At 47.2% G+C, this 21,125-nt stretch overlaps 1 protein-coding gene across 3 annotated transcripts in view; it reads left to right on the top strand.

Moving 5' to 3' along the window:
• The window catches only part of LOC133890497 (putative aldehyde oxidase-like protein), a 34,465-nt gene extending 14,247 nt beyond the window's left edge, over window positions 1-20,218 (top strand). The window contains exons 1-10 of one of the 3 annotated variants that reach the window (XM_062330884.1): window positions 445-759; window positions 1,538-3,193; window positions 3,296-3,555; window positions 3,694-3,903; window positions 4,629-4,847; window positions 5,393-6,358; window positions 6,485-6,580; window positions 6,691-6,789; window positions 19,491-19,680; window positions 19,777-20,218. In XM_062330884.1, coding sequence (XP_062186868.1) covers window positions 1,714-3,193; window positions 3,296-3,555; window positions 3,694-3,903; window positions 4,629-4,847; window positions 5,393-6,358; window positions 6,485-6,580; window positions 6,691-6,789; window positions 19,491-19,680; window positions 19,777-20,009 — 3,753 coding nt within the window. In that variant the 5' untranslated portion in view covers window positions 445-759; window positions 1,538-1,713 and the 3' untranslated portion in view covers window positions 20,010-20,218. Of the gene's footprint in view, window positions 1-444; window positions 760-1,537; window positions 3,194-3,295; window positions 3,556-3,693; window positions 3,904-4,628; window positions 4,848-5,392; window positions 6,359-6,484; window positions 6,581-6,690; window positions 6,790-19,490; window positions 19,681-19,760 lie in introns of those variants that run through there. The other 2 variants (XM_062330882.1, XM_062330883.1) reach the window with 2 other exon arrangements.
• Window positions 20,219-21,125: the final 907 nt, after the last annotated feature.

Here is a 21,125-nt window from a genome sequence, read left to right as displayed (position 1 = left end):
GTGGCCACTGGGCGGCGGCACCACCTCAGCGTGACACAAGGCTCGGCCACTGGGCCGCAACCCGACCATAGGGCGGCGGGAGGACAGGCGGGCTGTAGCCTCTAGGATGGGCGTTAGTGTATCTTGCGAAGGGCGACGGTGGCTCACGCTCAAGGCGGCGATGGCTCTTAGGCAGGGGGCGGCGGCAACTCTTAGACAAGGCGGAGGTGGAGAGATGGCAATGGGGAAAGAGAGGGGGCACGTAGTGAGCCGGGGGTATCCAACGTTATTTACAAAAATTTCTCACACCCAAATCACATAATTTAGTATTTTAATGACTAGAGTGTGTTTCGATAAATAATCATATTTTAATAATATCCGATAATATACATTAAAAAATCATGTCCTATAATAAAAACCATATTTTAGTTGGGTGACCCTAAATTTCGGTTTCATCCCTAAAATTGCGCATGAAACTACCACCACCAAACAGAAACAGAACCCCGTGCAGCCGTTGAGGCGTTTCGTCGAACAGCTTCCGACCACTTTCTTGCTGTGGCCCCGTCGCCCGGTGCCGTTGCCCTTTCGAGCCCGCCATCGTCGACATCCTCCGTAGCTCTCCGGCGACCTTCGCCGCCACCATTCCTATGCCTTGCCTCGCACGGCGGCATGGGACTCTTCGCCGCTCCCCGTGCTCGCCAGTACCGAGCTCCGTCAGTGCGTTCATCCTTTGGGGGCGGCCCTTTGCTTGCGCTTCCCGTTGCATCCACCAGTGACAAGGTAACAAAATAATGTTCCGTAAGACCGTAATACCTACTGTAGTACGACTTTCCGATCAAGTGAGCTCTATATTTCTCGATTTCTGTAGGAATTTATGTAACGGAAACTACTAACATGTCAGCATTGTAGGAGTCGAATCTAGATAGGGAATTGCCTGCCCAACGCGAGATTGTTTTGGTGGGGATTTAGAAAGATGTAGGGCAAGTCCTTTGATACTGCACCGGATAGAAAATTATTTAGTTGAACTGCACTGCCTTGGCCCATCTAAAATATAATGTTCAAAGCATGTTACAGAATCTCTGTTTTGAACATAAACATGATTATTACATACTCTTCAGATTCAGTTTCCACGTTATGCTCAAGATATACCTATTGTAATGTTCATACAACCTGCAGCTTGTGTATGGGCATACAGGTACTTGCATGTGTATAATCATATTGCTCTTGACTTTTCAAGTAAGGTGATCTGTATCTAGCAGCTAGTTTTGTTTCTTAAATAAAAAGCGGAGAATTGAATAACTACTCATAGCATTTTACAACTGGTTATTTTGTGAATTGAATTAATTTGACATATATGTCAAACCTTTTATGTAGTTATCTTGGTTCTTTTGTTTAATTAAGGTTTTGAAATAAAAATCCGTATCAAATTGGAATAAAGAATATTTTAATAAATTTGATTATTTTAGTTCACTTAAGGTTATAATCTTTGAGTTCAGCCTATTCTTGCACACGTATGATGATTGATAGAATATAACATGTTGTCACTAATTCATTGCAGGCGGGTGTGGGGCTTGTGTGGTCCTTATAGCAAAGTATAACCCCACAACAAATGAAGTTACTGAATTTTCAGCAAGTTCATGCCTAACACTTCTTTACAGTATAAATTTCTGTTCAGTTATCACTACTGAGGGTCTGGGGAATACACAAGATGGTTTTCATGCTGTTCAGAAAAGGATGTCTGGATTTCATGCCTCTCAGTGTGGCTTTTGCACTCCTGGCATGTGCATGTCTATTTTCTCTTCCCTTATCAATGCTGACAAATCCAAGAGGCCTGAACCACTAAATGGCTTCTCAAAACTAACAGTATCAGAAGCAGAAAAGGCTTTCTCTGGCAACTTGTGTAGATGCACTGGTTACCGTCCAATTGTTGATGCCTGCAAAAGTTTTGCATCAGATGTTGACTTGGAGGATTTGGGCCTTAATATATTCTGGAAGAGAAGTGATAGGAACCCAGACGTTAGTAAATTGCCTAGTTACACTCTTGGTGGTGGAATCTGCACTTTCCCGGACTTTCTAAAATCTGAGATCAAATCTTCACTTAATCATCCGAATGATGCTTGTATTGCGGTCTCCAGGGAGGGCTGGTATCATCCGAGAAGTATCAAACAATATTATGAGTTAATAAATTCTGGTTTATTTGGTGAGTCCACCAAAGTGGTTGTTGGGAACACTAGTACTGGTGTATACAAGGATCAGGACCTCTATAGTAAGTATATTGACATTGGGGGCATTCCAGAACTTTCAAATATTGTAAGACGAGAAGCGGGCATTGAAATTGGAGCGGCTACAACAGTTTCTAGGACCATCGAGATACTTCAGCAAGGATGTGAATCCATATACTCTCCAAATGGGAGTGTGGTTTTCAGAAAACTTGCTGAGCACATGAGCAAAGTTGCTACACCATTTGTCCGTAACACAGCTAGCCTTGGAGGAAACTTAATTTTGGCACAGAAATACCCATTTCCCTCAGACATTGCAACCATACTTCTCGGTGCTGGTTCAACTGTTTGTCTTCAGGTTGTTGCAGAACGAAGACATATTACTTTGGAAGAGTTCCTACAGCAGCCTCCTTTGGATACCACCACTTTACTCCTGAACATATTTATTCCACATTGGGTTTCAGATTCTCAGACAGAAACAAGTTTGGTCTTTGAAACATACCGAGCAGCACCTCGTCCTCTCGGCAATGCTGTTTCATATGTAAATTCTGCTTTCTTGGGACATGTTTCGTTGGATGAACTGTCAGATACTCTTGTATTGAGTAATCTGCACTTGGCTTTTGGTGCATACGGAACAGAACATGCTATTAGAACAAGGAAGGTGGAGAAATTCCTAACTGGTAAATCACTCACTGCATCTATTGTACTTGGAGCAATTCAGTTACTCAGAGAGACAATTGTACCAATGGAGGGAACATCACATCCCGAATATAGAGTTAGTGCGGCTGTTGGTTTTCTCTTCAGTTTCCTGTCTCCACTTTCTAAAGGCATTACAGAGCCTGGAAAAACTCTGACCATGAGTTCTGCTAATTCGGCAGATACAGATGATGTCTGTAACCTGCCATTATCATCACGTCGAGAAGCAATTTCCAGTGATGAATATAAACCAGTTGGCGAGCCGATTAAGAAGTATGGTGTTGAAATTCAAGCTTCTGGTATGTGCTTATGTCATCAGAATTTTTCATGCAGTGGTGAAGATATTTTCCAAAATTTCCTTCTTGCAGGGCTAGATTTGAACTTTTTATTGTTTAATACAGGGGAGGCAGTATATGTGGATGATATTCCTGCTCCAAAGAATTGCCTCTATGGAGAATTTATTTACAGCACACAACCTTTTGCTTATGTCAAGAGTATTAAATTCAAGTCTTCTTTAGCATCAGAGAAGATCATTGCTGTTGTTTCTGCAAAGGATATTCCAAGTGGAGGACAAAACATTGGATCAACCTTCATGTTTGGGGATGAACCACTATTTGGTGATCCAATTGCCCAGTTTGCCGGACAAGCTCTTGCAGTTGTGGTACTCACCTTTTCATCTTTGTAGTACCCACTCCCAGGGATTACTGCTGACTTAAAACACTCTATAATAGATGAGAGTTATGAATATTACTGGCATTTACCATACTCAATATAGCTAAAACATTGCCTTTTACCTCAGATTGCAGAAACACAGAGATATGCTGACATGGCAGCAAAGCAGGCTGTTATTGAATATGACACTAAAGATTTGAGCCCACCAATCTTAACTGTGGAACAAGCAGTGGAAAACAATAGCTACTTCAAAGTTCCCCCGGAATTGTATCCCAAAGAAGTTGGTGATGTTCCCAAGGGCATGGCAGAAGCTGATCACAAGATCCCATCAGCTGAAGTAAGTTCAACAACCCTCCAGACCTTTTAATAATTTTGTTTCACTTGCATCCTTAGAAAATGAATGAAAATTGCAGTATGCATTTCTACTAGTCTATCCAGAATTTTAAATTTTGATCCAGTGTAGAGTTTATTTTGAACTATAGCATACATACTATTGCATTATATCAATACAGGAACAAAAATACCACATTTGAGAATTCAAAAGTTAAGTTAAACCAGTGAACAGAAAATAAACTACTTAATTCTCCTTTTAATTCCATTTTGTGCACCACACTTCTTTAAATATTTCCGTATCACTATATATATATATATATAATATTTTAAATCAATAACTAACTTTTGTGGTGTACCTACTGCGTTCCAGTTAAAATGTTTTATGCAACTTAGGCCATTACTTTTTATAACTTTACACTAGAATTTATAGAAAAATGTTTATTCTTAAGTATTTTTATAGACAAATCTAGTGATGTATTTTATATATAGATCCAACATTGTCAATTTTAAACATATAGATGTTCAAAATTTGGAATGTTTTGTCGCATGGATTATAAAAGCGTCACATACGGAGGGAGTAACAAATATGGAAGTTCAAAATTGAAGCAATGAAATTTTCTCTAAATCATATAATAAGACCTATCATTGTACCTTTCCAACCAATCCTACTTTTCTTTTCAGTGAGGCCAAAAGAGCATACCTCATCTCATGTGATTTCGATGACTGCAGGTAAAACTTGCCTCTGAGTACTACTTCTACATGGAAACACAGACAGCACTAGCCATTCCAGATGAAGATAACACCTTAGTAGTTTACAGTTCGTCGCAGTACCCTGAGCTTGCACAAAGTGTCATAGCTAAGTGCCTGGGAATTCCATTCAGCAATGTGCGTGTCATTACAAGAAGGGTTGGAGGTGGCTTCGGTGGAAAGGCATTCAGATCATTCCAAGTGAGAATCTGCAAAACTAGATCATTAGTTTAATAATTCAAATGTTCTTTTTCTGAAACTAAATAATTCAAAAGTTTTAATCTGAAAGAGAATTTATAGTACTTCTGTATCTTTTGGACTTGTGAGGTCTATGCATGTTTAGATTGGGGCTAGCGGTGTCAAAATGTTCTTGTGTGCATTTGTAAATCTATATTGGTCCTCATTTCGATGGCTTATTTCTTTAGACATTCAAAATGAAAAAGAGCATCCGAAATTTGCACGTGGTACAGCTGAAAATGTTATTATCTTCTTTCTATTTATACAGATTTATACTGAAATGCATTGTCAACTGCATTATTAGTTGTAATATATGTCTACCACTAACATGCGAACATAAGATCAACAGATCATTGGATACTAGATGTTCTATTGATAGTTTGTAGCAAATTGACATTATTCCATCCATGATAATTATATATGACAATCTAATAACGATCTCATTAAAGCATAAAGACCTAGTGTAAATTAGCAGCTGCTTCTCACTGATATGGTACATGCTTCTGTAGGTTGCGACAGCAGCTGCACTTTGTGCATACAAGTTACGTCGTCCTGTACGGATGTACCTTAATCGCAACACCGATATGGTTATGGTTGGCGGTAGGCACCCAGTGAAAGCTAATTACTCTGTTGGATTCAAATCTGATGGGAAAATTACGGCCTTGCACCTAGATCTACTAATTAATGCTGGGATATCGGAAGATGCAAGCCCTGCAATACCAGGCACTATTATATCAAGTGTGAAGAAGTACAACTGGGGTGCTCTGTCATTTGACATCAAGCTCTGCAAAACAAATAATACATCTAAATCTGTAATGCGTGCTCCTGGAGATACGCAAGGCTCTTTAATTGCTGATGCTATCATTGAGCATGTTGCTTCGGTGCTGTCAGTTGATGCTAACAGCGTGAGGGAAAAGAATTTTCACAGCTATGATAGTCTTCAGTTGTTCTACCCAGATAGTGCAGGCGAAGCTTCTACATACACATTACATTCCATTTTTGATAGATTGGTGTCTACTTCGAGCTACCTGGATCGAGCTGAATCCATCAAGCAGTTTAACAAGTGCAATAAGTGGCGGAAACGGGGCATCTCTTGTGTGCCCCTCATTTTCAAAGTTGAACCGAGGGCAGCTCCAGGAAGAGTTTCCGTGCTCAATGATGGCTCCATCGTGGTTGAGGTTGGAGGAATTGAAATTGGGCAAGGACTGTGGACGAAAGTACAGCAGATGACAGCTTTTGCTCTGGGACAGTTATGGCCAGAGGGGTGTGAAGGCCTTTTAGAGAGAGTGCGTGTTCTACAGGCTGATACCTTGAACTTAATACAAGGCGGACTTACTGCTGGTAGCACTTCATCTGAATCTAGTTGTGCAGCAACCCTTCAAGCGTGCAATATGCTGATTGATAGATTAAAGCCAGTCATGGATAGGCTGCAGCTGCAATCAGGAAATGTCTCATGGGATACTTTGATTTCTCAGGTGATTTATTCCCCTCTAATTTTTCCTCATGCTGTGTAGGATACCTAGTTTTTCCATGGAGATTATTATCTTTTTGTGTGAAATAATACAATATTAATTAATCTTGTAACGCGATGTCCCAAGCAGGCCTCTCAGGAAAATGTTAATTTGTCTGCAAGTGCTTACTGGATACCTGGCCAGTATTTTAATAAGTACCTGAATTATGGAGCTGGTATAAGTGAGGTGGACCAAATTTTCCTTCTAAAGGCTAATTTACAACTGTGCAGTTAAATTATTTTTTGGATGTCTTATAGGTGATACTCTTTCTGTTCAAAATCTAATGAAAAGTGCAGGTGGAGATTGATCTTCTTACAGGTGCAGTTACTTTACTAAGGGGTGATCTTGTGTATGACTGTGGGAAGAGCATGAACCCTGCAGTGGACTTAGGCCAGGTTTGCTGTTGATCCTTTTCCTGTTTTAATCAATTCTGGATTCTGAATGGATATAGTTCTTTCATTTATAGACCATATCATATCTTAAGTAAAAGACAGGATGAGGACAACACAACTAAGGACATGAGAAATATGAATCACATTATTTGTTCTTTGTTTGATATTGGTAGATGTTATGGTCAGGCAAACATACTAGCGTGGCAAAAGGCAACGTGATTGAGGTTTGCGTGGCAGCCGGATAAACATCAGAGACTCCAGTCGGTTAGGATAGAGATTTAATAAGTTAGATTGTTAGTTTGCTGTTAGGATCTTTTGGTTAGCTGGCCGGCTATAAGTACCACAACAATGTATTCCATCAGTTTAAGCAAGATCCAATAAAAGAGTCTCTTGCCTCACATCGTTCGCATACTCGCATCGCTGCCGAGCGCTGCCATGGCACCTACCCGCCGGGGGTCCAAGCCTTGCTCGTCGGTCTACCATCACTACTCCCTTCGTAGTCATCCAGGCTCTACCAATTTGGTATCAAAGATGCCGGGCTCCAAAGATGGGGATGGGTCTGCGGCGGCCACACTGGTGCAAGCCATGGACACCATGACTAAGATGATGGCCGACGTGCAGAAGCAGCTTGACATGGCGCTGCAGATGTCCAACATGTCCTCCCGCATCTCCACCATGGAGCAACGTTCCTTGGAGGCCGCATCTTTCGCCACGACCGAGCATAGCGCCCTTGCTGTCTCCACCACCCTTCCGCCGCCAGCTTCTGCACATACCTCCACCGGCTGCGGCGCCATTTCCACACACCACCTCCATACATCAAATCCAGTTTTCCCATCCCCCATCCTCACTGATCTACCATACCCATCCGCTCTTCTGTTCCACACCACCATCGATCCTGCACACCATCCAACGCCGCTGCTGGTCAATACGGAGTTCCCAGATTCCATAAGCTGGATTTTCCCACATTCGACGGGAAGGAGGATACACTTGGTTAAACTGGTGTGATCAATTCTTTCGCAGCCAACGAACGATTGAGGAAGACAAGGTCTAGCTTGCCTTGTACTACCTAACTGATGTCGCTCAGCATTGGTACCTCATGCTGGAACGCAACACGGGTACACCAAGCTGGGAGCTATCGCCTACGTTTTAGCCGACACTCCGTAGCAACAAACTCGATGAGCTCGCGCGCTTGCAATTCGACGGTACGGTTGATGATTATCAGTAGAAATTCTTGGCTCTTCTTTGCCGCGTAGGACAGCTCCGGCCGCTCCAACAAGTTCAGCTATTCACGGCCGGCCTACCCGAGCATGTTCGTATTGATGTCGAGCTCCACAATCCCCAGGACATTCAGCAGGCCATGAGTCTTGCGTGCGCTTATGAGCACCGGACTCAAGCCACCGATGGCACATCGCAGCTGTTGGAAATCCCGAGCCGAACACACGAGAACACGAGCATAATGTTTTTTGTGCTGCGCTGAACTGGGCAGCTTTTCTGGTTTTTCATTGCTTAGTTATACTGATATGTACACCTATGTAGCTACTAATGCCCGCACTAATGACCGATTAAATCTGATTAAAAACTAACCAACAATAACTACCATGCAGCTACTAATGCTCGCACTAATGCCTGATTAAAACTGACATGCATAGGCTAACTACAACATGCAGAAATGACTAATTAAAGAAGAAAAAACTGCCCCGGGATTAATAGTCATGCAACAAACTCCCCCTAATCCTGATGCAGTTCTTCGGTGTTGACAATGCCAATCTTCGCGTGGAGCTCCATGAACTTGACGCGCCCGAGAGGTTTTGTGAGAATGTCTGTCAGCTGCTCCTCACCGCTGACGGACTTGATGTTGATTTTGCTTTCCTCGATGCATTCTCGAATGAAATGATACCGACTATCAATGTGTTTGCTCATGTCATGAAACACCGGTTTCTTGCACAGAGAGATGGCTGCTTTGTTGTCCACATTCAACAGTGCGGCTTCGGGCTTGCCACCGATGCTCCGAGTTGGTGCACGGTTGAGGATGAAAGCGGCTGTGGAGACGGCCTCACCCCAGAATGTTCTGGGGAGGCCCTTTGCCTTCAGCATGCTTCGGGCCATGGCGACCACCGTCTGATTGCGGCGCTCAATGACTCCGTTTTGTTGCGGAGAATAGGGAGCCGTGAGCTGTCGTTGCATGCTGTGCTCGGCGTAGTATTTGTCGAATTCCACCGAAGTGAACTCGCCGTCGCGGTCGGTGCGGAGTACCTTTAGCTTCCTTCCGGACTCCACTTCTGCCATTGCCTGGAACCGCTTGATTGCCACTGGATCTTGGTCCTTGCTCGCGAGGAGACTGAGCCACATGTAGCGGCTCAAGTCATCCACCAGCAGCAGGAAGTAGCGGTTGTCGTTTGGCGTCATTGGCGTGATCAGCCCGCAGAGGTCACCGTGCACATGGTCGAGGACGTGCTCCGCACGATACTTCGCCAGCTTGGGGAAGGATGCTCGCCTCTGCTTCCCAGCGAAGCAGCCATAGCAGACTTGATCAATGTGATCAATTCGCGGCAGCCCTCGCACCATGGCCTTCTTGGAGAGCTTGCGCAGGGACCGGAAGCTGAGGTGCCCGTACCTCACGTGCCAGCGCCATGCCTCCTCTGAGCCTCTTGTCGACAGTCACACCGGTCGCGCAATGTCGAGGCTGAGCATGTACAGCCTGCTGGGGGAGCGCCTCACCCTCGCCAGCAATCGTCGATCTGTGTCCCAGATCTGCAGGGCGCTTGCCTAGCGGAGTCAGCCCTTAATGGGACGATAAACGGAACAGAAAGGAATGGAACGGATAACGAAGGGTCTTACCCCTGGCATTACTCGCCCGAACAACTAATGTGCGTAGCCAATACACCTGCCACTCTTTCAACTCGCCGCCTAACCAATTACGTTACGACCACTGAACAAACTTGCCACCGTCAACTAGCACCTGGCAGTTGTTCTCGTTAAGCTGGCCGATGATGATGATGTTGGTGGTGAGTCGAGGAATGAAGTACACTCCTGTGAGCGTGCAGTGCTTGACGGTCTTACAGGCGAACAAGATCGTGCCGCGCCCCTCGATGTCAATGATGGAACCGTCACCGAACTTGACGGTGCCTCGGATTCCGGAGTCAATCTCGGAGAAAGCAGCGCGCGACCCGGTCATGTGGTTTGTGGTACCGGTGTCGAGGTACCACATCCGATCGTCACGGTCCTCCTCTCGATCCAGCTGTGCGAATACCTTCGCCTCGACCAGCTGCGGAGTGGACGTGGCGGGTGATGTGACACAAGCCTTGGCCATCAAAAGCGTGGGCCTGTCGTCGTCGCCCTGTGTTAGGTGGGCCTCAGCCCGCTTCAGCTTGCTACGGCAATCCTTGGCCCAATGGCCAAATTTGCCACAGTTTCAACATTTGTCCCGACCACCTCTTGGACTAGATGTGATGGCGTTGCCGTCACGCGGCCCGTTGCCATGGCCGCGCCCACGGTTCTTGCCATGACGATGATAGGAGCCGTCATTGCCGCCGCTACTGTATTCTCCCTAGCCATCGTGCTTCTTCATGCGAGCTAGCCACTCCTCAGTGAGGAGTAGTTTCTGCCTACCATTGCCGCTCGAAGAGTCGAGGTTGTACCTCTGGTCCACAACACACAAGCGACATATCACCTCCTCGATCGAGATCATACCCAGATCAAGGAGGGTCTCGATGGAGATGGCGACCTGCTGGAGACTTTCTGGAACGACCTGCAGAAATTGTCGCACCACCTCAACATCAGTGACTTTGTCCCCCAGTACTCGGAGGTTGTTGGCGAGGCTCGTGATCCTCATGGTGAAGTCGTCGACAGACTCGCCATCTTTGAACTCGATCTCGTCGAGCTTGCGTCATAGCTTTTGTGCGTTCGCCTCTCTAACACGCTCGACGCCAACGCGCATCGTCTTGATCGCATCCCAGGAGTCCTTGGTGGTGTCCTTGACAGCGAGGGTGGATAGCATCTCTGACGATACAACGCGTAGAATGGCGGACAACGCCAGCCTATCGTCGCGGTAGTCACCGCCACCGAGTTCGATGAGCTATGGTAGCCTTGGCGCAGAGGAGTCCTCGACTGCGCGCCCATAGGAGCCCACGACAACATAGCTGCACTTGGATCGACAACTCAGGCTCTGGTACCAATTGTTCGAAATCCCGAGCCGAACACACGCGAGAACACGAGCAGATTTTTTTTTGTGCTGCGCTGAACTGGGCAGCTTTTTTGGTTTTTTCATTGCTTATTTGTACTGAAATGTACACCCATGCAGCTACTAATACCCGCACTAATGACCGATTAAATCTGATTAAAAACTGACCAACAATAACTACCATGCAGCTACTAATGCCCGCGCTAATGACTGATTACAACTAACATGCATAGGCTAACTACAACATGCAGAAATGGCTAATTAAATAAGAAAAAACTGCCTCGGGATTAATAGTCATGTAACAACAGCAATAGCCGGGGTGGCCTGCGCCTCGCCCCAGTGGCCGCGTGGCGACACCTATTCCGATGGCGCCCAAGCTCACCACCACAACCGCAACACCAACGACCACGCTAGCCCCACCGCCCCGTCCCTTCTGGCGGCTCACGTCGGTAGAGCTCAGGGAGAGGCGCAGGCAGGGCCTCTGTTATAATTGCGATGAGCAGTACATTCAAGGCCACCGCTACCAGCGCTTGTTCTACATCGAAGTATCTGACTACGACAACGATGGTGGTCTGGACGCCGTCCCAGAGTCCGACTCCAACATGCCAATGATGTCTCTTTATGCCCTCACCGGCATTCGCATGGAAGACACCATGCATGTCCGCGTCACCATCAATGGTCACGAGCTCGTGGCCTTCAACACCGGCTCCACGCACAACTTCATCAACGAGTCGGTAGCCCGGAGCTCCCACCTGCCCGTCTCGCCAAGCGCTAGCCTACATGTCGTGGTGGGAAACGGGGACCGAGTGGCGTGCTATGGGCTGTGTTAGGACATGCACGTGCGCATCGGCCTGGAGGATTTCATGATCAATTGCTATGCCATTTCCCTAGGGGGCTATGATCTTGTTCTCGGGGTACAGTACCTTTGCACGCTCAGGCCGACACTATGGGATTTCGACGACTTATGCATGGCGTTCTGGCGCGGCAACCGTCAGGTTTCTGGAAAGGCCTGGGATCCTCTCGTTGCGACATCGAACACAAGGCCATGCGCGCCATGCATGCTGAAGGTGCGCCTATGTTGGACTGACTCTTGAGCGTGTTCGATGGCTTGTTCGCGGAGCCAACCGGGTTACCACCTGCATGTTTCGGGGATCAAAGGATTCACCTCCTGCCGGGGACAGCGTCAATGTCCGTGCGGCCATACCGCTACCCTCAGCTGCAGAAGGATGAGCTCGAACGACAATGCGACGCCATGCTTGCCCAAGGCATCATCCGCCCTAGCACATTGGCTTTCTCGGCACCAGTACTATTGGTCAAGAAGCCGGACAACTCCTGGAGGTTTTGCATCGATTATCTTGTATGAATTGCACGGCGCCAAGTACTTCACCAAGCTCGACCTTCGCTCCGGCTACCACCAAGTTCGCGTGCACCCAGCCGATGTCGAGAAGATGGCATTCCGAACACATCACGGCCATTTGGAGTTCCTCGTGATGCTGTTCGGGTTAACCAACGCACCAACAACATTTCAAGGGCTAATGAACGATGTGTTGCGACCCTTTCTCCGTCGATCTATCCTTGTATTTTTTGATGACATCTTGATATATAGTCCATCCTGGTCAGAGCTCTTGCAGCATGTCAAGACTATCTTGGAGCTTCTACGGGCGCATTCTCCTTTCCTCAAATGCTCCAATTGCACGTTTGGCGCTGGCTAGGTCTCCTACCTCGGCCACATCATCTTGGTGGACGGAGTGTCAATGGACGGTGACAAAGTGCAGGCGGTAGCCTCCTGGCCAACACCGCGCTTAGCTTGGGGATTACGAGGATTCCTGGGTCTCGCCGGGAATTACCGTAAATTCATACAAGATTTTGGCATCATTGCCACGCCGCTCACCAAACTTCTCAAGGAGGCCTTTCACTGATCTCCGGAGGCAGACATGACATTCAAGGCCCTTAAGAATGCGCTATCCACGGCGCCCGTCCTCCAGCTCCCAACCTTCGACAAACCGTTCATAGTGGATTGTAATGCCTTTGGCACCGACTTAGGCGCGGTGCTGCACCAAGGAGCAGGTCCACTGGCCTTCTCCAGTCGCCCATTCATGGCGCGCCACGGCAAGCTAGCAGCTTATGAGCGTGAGCTCATCGGGCTACTCCAAGCGGTGCGCCATTGGCGGCCATACTTGTGGGGGAAGCGCTTCAGCATCCGCAGTGACCACTACAGCCTGAAGTTTATGTTGGATCAATGCCTCTCCACTATACCACAACACCAGTGGATTAGCAAGCTATTCAGCTTTGATTTTGCTGTTGAACATCGGCCAGGGTGCCTGAACACGGTAGCTGACGCCCTCTCATGCCCTGATGTGGACTAGGGCATGCTCCTTGCCGTCTCTAGCCCGATGTTCAAGCTCTACGACGACATCTGATGCGAAGTCGACGCCAACCTGGAGATGGTGGCTGTCCGCGACCAGATTCGAGCTGGTGACCGTGGTGAGCCATGGCGCCTGCAGGACTGTCTCATCTTGTATGGGCGTTGTTTCTTCCTAGCGGCGTCATCACCTCTGCTTCCAGGGCTGCTTGAATTAACACACGCGGCCATTCACGAGGGGATCCAGGAGACATTGCACAGGCTGCGCGCGATTTTCATGTGCCGCATCACCGTGGCCTTGTCCGTGATTTCGTGCATACCTGTACAACATGCCAACAAAACAAGATAGAAGCTCTCCACCCCGCTGGCCTTCTCTAGCCTTTCACCATGTCGTCTCAAGTCTGGGCAGATATCTTGATGGACTTCGTCGAGGGCCTTCCCAAGGTCCATGGCAAGTCCGTTATCCTCACCGTGGTCGATAGGTTCTCCAAGTACACGCACTTCATTGCGCTAGGCCATCTGTACACGGCGTCTTTGGTCGCTCGCACCTTCTTCGACGGAATTGTGCGGCTACATGGGTTTCCCAACTCCATCGTGAGCGATCGAGACCCCATCTTAACCAGCAATCTATGGCGCGATCTGTTCAAGATAGCGGGTGTTCGCCTCCACATGAGCACAACATTCCACCCGTAGTCCGATGGGCAGTCTGAGGCTGTGAACAAAGCCATATCCATGTATCTACGCTGCATCACCGGCGATCACCCACACTCTTGGTTGGAGTGGCTGTCATGGGCGGAATTTTGCTACAACACATCGTTTCACTCGGCTCTCCGCACAACACCCTTTGAGGTTGTCTATGGCCGTGAGCCGCGGGCACTGATCCCATTCACACCCGGCACGGCCCGGACGACGACAGCCGAAGAGATGATGCTCGATCGCGATGCCTTCCTGGAGGACGTATGGGAGCGACTCCTTCAAGCCCAGCAGTACGCCAAGAAGTACTACAATGAGAACCACCCCAAGCTGCAATTCAACGTCGGGGACTGGTTATGGCTTCGCCTTCTCCATCGCCAAGCCGTTCCATGGTGCGCCTCCAGCAACCTTGCCGGCTCTACCACCCATGGAGAACGGCCGAGCGCTGCCAATGCTAGATCGAGTCCTCCGAGCTAGCCTACGCCGAGGGATTTGGCACGTCCTGGTTCAATGGAGTAGCATGGTTGAAGCCGATGCAATGTTGGAGCTGGTGGACACGTTTCGGACGTCTTTCCCAAATTATCAGCTCGAGGACAAGCTGTTTCTCGGGGACATGAGAGATGTTATGATCGGGCAAACATACCAGTGTAGCAAAAGGCAACGCGGTTGTGGTTTACGCGGCAGCCGAATAAACATCAGAGACTCCGGTTGGTTAGGTTAGAGATTTGATTAGTTAGATTGTTAGTTTGCTGTTAGGATCTTTTGGTTAGCCAGCCAGTTATAAGTACCACAGCAATGTATTCCATCAGTTCAAGCAAGATCCAATAAAAGAGTCTCTTGCCTCATATCGTTCGCATACTCACATCACTGTCGGGCGTTGCCACGGCACCTGAACGCCGAGGGTCCAAGTCCCGCCCACCGGTCTACCACCACTACTTCCTCCATTGTCGAAGGTCAGGAGCTAGAGGATGGGCGCTGTGGACAAAGCGTTCTTAAGGGCCTGAAATGCTGTGTCCGCCTCCGGAGACCAGTGAAAGGCCTCCTTGAGCAATTTGGTGAGTTGCGCAGTGATGATGCCAAAATCTTGTATGAACTTGCGGTAATACCCTGCGAGACCTAGGAATCCTCGTAATCCCCGAGCTGAGCGCGGTGTTGGCCAGGAGGCTACTGCCTGCACTTTGTTGCCGTCCATTGACACTCTATCCACCGAGATGATGTGGCCGATGTAGGAGACCGAGCCGGCGCCGAACGTGCACTTGGAGCATTTGAGGAAAAGAGAGTGCCCCCGTAGAAGCTCCAAGATAGTCTTGACATGCTGCAAGTGCTCTGACCAGGATGAACTATATATCGTGATGTCATCAAAAAATACAAGGACAAATGAATGGAGAAAGGGTCGCAACGATGAATGTTGCTGGTGCGTTGGTTAACCCGAATGGTATCACAAGGAACTTGAATTGGCCGTGATTTGTTCGAAACGCCACTTCTTGACATCGGCTGGGTGCACGCAAACTTGTTGGTAGCTGGAGCGATGGTCAAGCTTGGTGAAGTACTTGGCGCCGTGCAATTTATTGAGTAATTTGTCGACCACCGGGATGGGGTATTTGTTCTTCACGGTCTTCTCGTTGATCGCTCGGTAATCAACGCAAAACCTTCATGAGTTGTCCTGCTTCTTGACCAATAGTACTGGTGCCGAGAAAGCCGATGTGCTGAGACGGATGATGCCTTGGGCGAGCATGGCGTCACATTGTCGTTTGAGCTTGTCCTTCTGCAACCGAGGGTAGTGGTATGGCCGCACGGACACCGGCGCTGTCCCCGGCAGGAGGTGAACCTTGTGATCCTGGGAACGCGCAGGTGGTAACCAGGTTGGCTCCGCAAATAGGCCATCAAACACGCTCAAGAGTCGGTCCAACATAGGCACGCCTTCAGCACACATGGCGCGCACGGCCATGTGTTCGATGTCACGACGAGAGGATCCCAGGCCTTTCAAGAAAACGCGATGGTCACCCCGCCAGAATGCCATGCATAAGTTGCCGAAATCCCATAGTATTGGCCCGAGCATGCGAAGGTACTATACCTCGAGGATAAGATCATAGCCCCCAGGGAAATGGCTTAGCAATTGATCATGAAATCCTCCAGACCAATGTGCACGTGCATGTCCCGGCATAGCCCATCGCACGCCACTCGGTCCCCATTTGCCACCACAACTTGCAGGCCAGCGCTTGGCGAGACAGGCAGGTGGGCGCTCCGGGCCACTGACTTGTTGATGAAATTATGCATGGAGCTGGTGTCGAGGTGGGCCACAAGCTTGTGACCATTGATGGTGACATGGACCTGCATGGTGTCTTTCGTGCGGATGCCGCTGAGGGCATGAAGAGACCTTGGCGTGTTGGAGTCGGACTTTGGGATCGCGTCCAGACTACCGTCGTCATCATAGTCGAATACTTCAATGTAGAACAAACATTGGTAGCGGTGGCCTCGAACGTATTGCTCATCGCAGTCATAGCAAAGGCCCTGTTTGTGCCTCTCCGTGAGCTCTGTCGGCCTGAGCTGCCGGAAGGGATGGGGGCGGTGGGGCTGGCGTGGTTGTTTGTGTTGCCGTTGTGGTTGTGGGCTTGGGTGTTGACACGTGGCCACTGGGGCGAGGCGCGGGTTGTTGCTGTTGCTGCGACGTGCCGTTGGTGGCTTGAGTCCGGCGGTCATAAGTGCATGCAAGACTCATGGCCTGCTAAATGTCCTGGGGATTGTGGAGCTCGACATCGATACAAACATGCTTGGGTAGGCCAGCTGTGAACAACTGAACTTGTTGGAGCGACCCAAACTATCCTGCGTGGCAAAGAAGAGCCAAGAATTTCTCCTGATAATCATCAACTGTACCATGGAATTGCAGGTGCATGAGCTCGCCGAGTTTGTTGCTATGGAGTGATGGGCTGAAACGTAGGTGGCAACTCCTTGAAGCGATCCCAGCTCGGCATACCCGTGTCGTGTTCTAGCATGAGGTACCATGCTGAGCGATGCCGGTTAGGTGGTACGAGGCAAGCCAGACCTTGTCTTCCTCAATTGTCCGTTGGCCACAGAACAATTGATCACACTGGTTTAGCCAACCAAGTGGATCCTCCCTCCTGTCGAATCTGGAAAAATCCAGCTTATGGAATCTGGGAACTCCATATTGGCTGGCAGCGCGCGGTGGTGGGTGGTGTGCATGATCGATGGTGGTGTGCAACAGAGGAGCGGATGGGTATGGAAGATCTGTGGGGATGGGGTATGGGGAGTGAGGAAACTGAATTTGATGTATGGCGGTGGTGTGTGGAAATGGCGCCGTGGCCACTGGAGGAAAGGTGGAGGTATGTGAAGAAGCTGGCGGCAGAAGGGTGGTGGAGGCAGTAGGGGCACTGTGCTCGGCCTTGGTGGAAGATGCGACCTCCAAGGAACGTTGCTCCATGGTGGAGATGCGAGAGGATATGTTGGACATCTAAAGCACCGCCGAGCTGCTTCTGCACGTCGGCCATCATCTTAATCATCGCGTCCATGGCTTGCACCTGTGCGGCCGCCGCAGACCCATCCCCATCTTTGGAGCCCAACATCTTTGATACCAGATTGGTAGAGCCTGGATGACTACGGAGGGAGTAGTGGTGGTAGACCGGCGGGCGGGGCTTGGACCCCTGGTGTTCAGGTGACGTGGTAGCGCCCAGCCGCGATGCGAGTATGCAAACGATATGAGGCAAGAAACTCTTCTATTAGATCTTAGTTGAATTGATGGAATACATTGCCGTGGTATTTATAGCTGGCCGGCTAACAAAAAATCCTAACAGCAAACTAACAATCTAACTAATTAAATCTCTATCCTAATCGACTGGAGTCTCTCATGTTTATCCGGCTGCCGCGCAAACCTTAACCACGTTGCCTTTTGCTACGCTGGTTTGTTTGCCTGATCATAACAGATATACTGTTAGAGAGTTAACTTGTTCAGTTTGGAGAACAATGCTCCATCTGACCAGGGGCAGCATTATCTTCGAGAGCTGCCATGAGTGGGGTACATATTTAAAAAGGTCCTTAGTGCATGATATGAGTTCTCTGAAAGAATCTTTCCAATGAATAGCTACATATATTCTTATAAATTGAGACAAAGATAACTTGGTCCGGCAGAAGTTTAAACAGTAACATTTTAAAATGTCAACTAAGGGGATCTCCAGTGCTTCTCCTCATCCATGTCTAATTTTGGGCCACATCAAATTTTGGCTTTGGTGCATGCGAGAGTGTGTTTTTTACTCATGGTAGAAATGATATCTTCATGTGAAAAAACAGGCTAAATACAGCTTGGTATTCGATGGAGTGAAATATGCCCCTGATATAGGATAAACATCTGTCATAGGGGGGTTGGACGGTGACGACTTGAAACAGAGAGTGCTAGTTGAAGTAGGGTGCTTAACGGAGGAGAGTATTCTGGAGATAGAGACAAACTAGAAGGGTACTTGATTATTCATCCTTGCCTAACCTTCAGAAAGGCGGCGTCTCCTTTAAATAGAGGCCCCAACAAGCGTTGAAGTAGGGTGCTTAACGGAGGAGAGTATTCTGGAGATAGAGACAAACTAGAAGGGTACTTGATTATTCATACTTGCTTAACCTTCAGAAAGCCGGCGTCTCCTTTAAATAGAGGCCCCAACAAGCTGGACTAATGGGACCTTATGAACCTGACTAGATAAGATATGCAACGAACATGCTCACAATAACTGATAGAATCTACATTGAGCTATTTGGCCATCTCCCTTGTCGAGAGTTTGCTCTTGCCTGTTGCGCGCCATGCTGATCCTTCACCCATGTGTGCGGGTAGTTGGCACTGACTTAGTATGCTGTAAAGCTGATGCTGTGCGTTGGTCAGTTGGCCAGGCCAGGCCACGTCCACAATAGCGCTTCTCACCTTGTGTAAATTAACTGCAAAAGATAAATGTTTGTTGGGTAACTTAAGAGATAATGCATTGGACTGGTTGTGTTAAGGTGAAACATGTCACACATACACACAACTTAATACACAATAGATTGGAGAGATGCTTGTGAATCAAATAGGGAATGAAACGTGACAAAGATACAGAGACATGTGAAGTTGTGAAGTAAGTGCAGCCAACACAAGCTAGGGGTTATTAGCAGTTAAGTGCTTGATCATTATTCTCACAGTTGGCTAAAACTATCAATGAGATATTTAACCCATTTTCACTCGTCAACAACAGGCGAACAGCAACCTTCCCTTATGTTCCACTATGCTGTACACTATGTTCCCGTGATATGCCACTATGTTCTACATTATTTCTGAAACAAACATGGACATCTGTTTTGAAAATATATATTCAGTTCACTATCCTACTTTGCAATGATCACATACAACTAAATACTTGCATCGGTTTTGCAACATACTTATTGAGCTCTAGTAGATTCTTACAAAGGAACCATATCTGATCTATGTCATCTAACTTGCAGATTGAAGGTTCCTTTATACAGGGAATTGGTTTCTTCATATATGAAGAATACCTCACGAACAGTGATGGCCTGATGATTAGCAATAGCACATGGGACTACAAGATCCCAAGCGTCGACACCATCCCAAAGCAGTTCAATGCCGAGGTGCTGAACACTGGAATCCACAAGAACCGTGTGCTTTCTTCAAAAGGTAGACACTTTTGTGATTTCCTCAATTCAGTAAGTTGTTTTTTTTTTCAGATTGAAATGAACTTGGCTCATATCAATTAGCTACTGCTTCTGCCAGCTTCTGGTGAACCTGCCTTGGTTCTTGCATCATCCGTCCATTGTGCATTGAGAGAAGCTATCCGAGCAGCTAGAAAGGAGTTTGCAAACAGCAATGGATCTGGAAGCTCACCACTGCCATTCCAGATGGATGTCCCTGCACCAATGACAGTGGTGAAGGAACTATGCGGTTTCGATATTGTGGATAAGTACTTAGAAAGCCTATCTACCCATGAACTTGGAACTGGGGCATAATCTACAGTCCTCTTGTCTCATCCAAAGGAGCAGTATGATCCTATCGTGTGTTGTTTACAATAAAGGGGAATGGTCAAATAGGCACAAATGTTTGAATCGTTTAAACATTGTATGGCTGTGCCTCCACGCCACCCGAAAATCAAAACATAAATGGTTTGTATTGATAAATCCTATTTAAACCTAAATGAAGTGGTTGTGTTTAATGTTTATATGACTTATTTGTTATGAAATTCAGGTGCTGGTTTTACAGAACACTCTCTCCTGCTAACATAGTTAAACAAAATGCAAGGCAGAAATTTGAACCGTTTTGTTTGAACGAACATTTTATGACTTAGGATCAATGCTATCTGTATAAAAAGGTTAAGTGTTCCCTTTACCTGTATTCTTTTTAGGATTGGTTTTCGACAGCATGAAAAAGCTTTGCATGGCTTTGTAATAGGAAGTAGCAAAGAAAAACAGAAAACAGGATTGCTGGGTGTTTGATTCGAGAAATCAACTTCTAATAGATAAGATGGTCCATCATGATTTTGGTGGAATAACACTATCCTTTTTATTTATACTATGCATGTTCTAATAAGAGATGATCAAAATATTGAAGGAGAAGATCACAATGTTGCATCAACCATAGCCGTTTTCTTTTAGGTATACCCTTCGGTATATGGTTAGTATTTCCAATTTATTTAGAGTTCTTCGCTGCAAGTTTATTTAGAGTGTATATATAGGGATCATAATATGGGAGATGTATCAACGCACTAGCTTGACCTTGAACTAGTGCGGAATTTGTAGCTTCGTTCAGGACTAATGCTAAATAAAGATCCTTATACGTGTGTGAATGTCGAATGTATCCTGAACAGAATTGTACTTTTTTATCTGTATGTATCTCTAGAGGGCTGCGCTAGCCTTTTTTCCCGGCTATGGGTAGGAGCCTCGAGAGCCAGAAGGGGTGACAGGTCTCTTAATATTTTTTAACTATTATAAGAGTAAATTGCACTTTGCACTAGGTAAGGTGCACAGTGTTTCATTTCACCAGTGCGATAAGACTTTTTTTGTTTTCTTTTCAGCCCTGAAAATATAGAATTTAGGGATCGATTATTAGTGTCGGTTCATGACATAAAC

The sequence above is a fragment of the Phragmites australis genome, chromosome 14 (assembly GCF_958298935.1).
Source record: "Phragmites australis chromosome 14, lpPhrAust1.1, whole genome shotgun sequence".
In the NCBI taxonomy this organism is placed as follows: domain Eukaryota; kingdom Viridiplantae; phylum Streptophyta; class Magnoliopsida; order Poales; family Poaceae; genus Phragmites; species Phragmites australis.
This window is presented reverse-complemented; position numbering and strand designations above follow the sequence as displayed.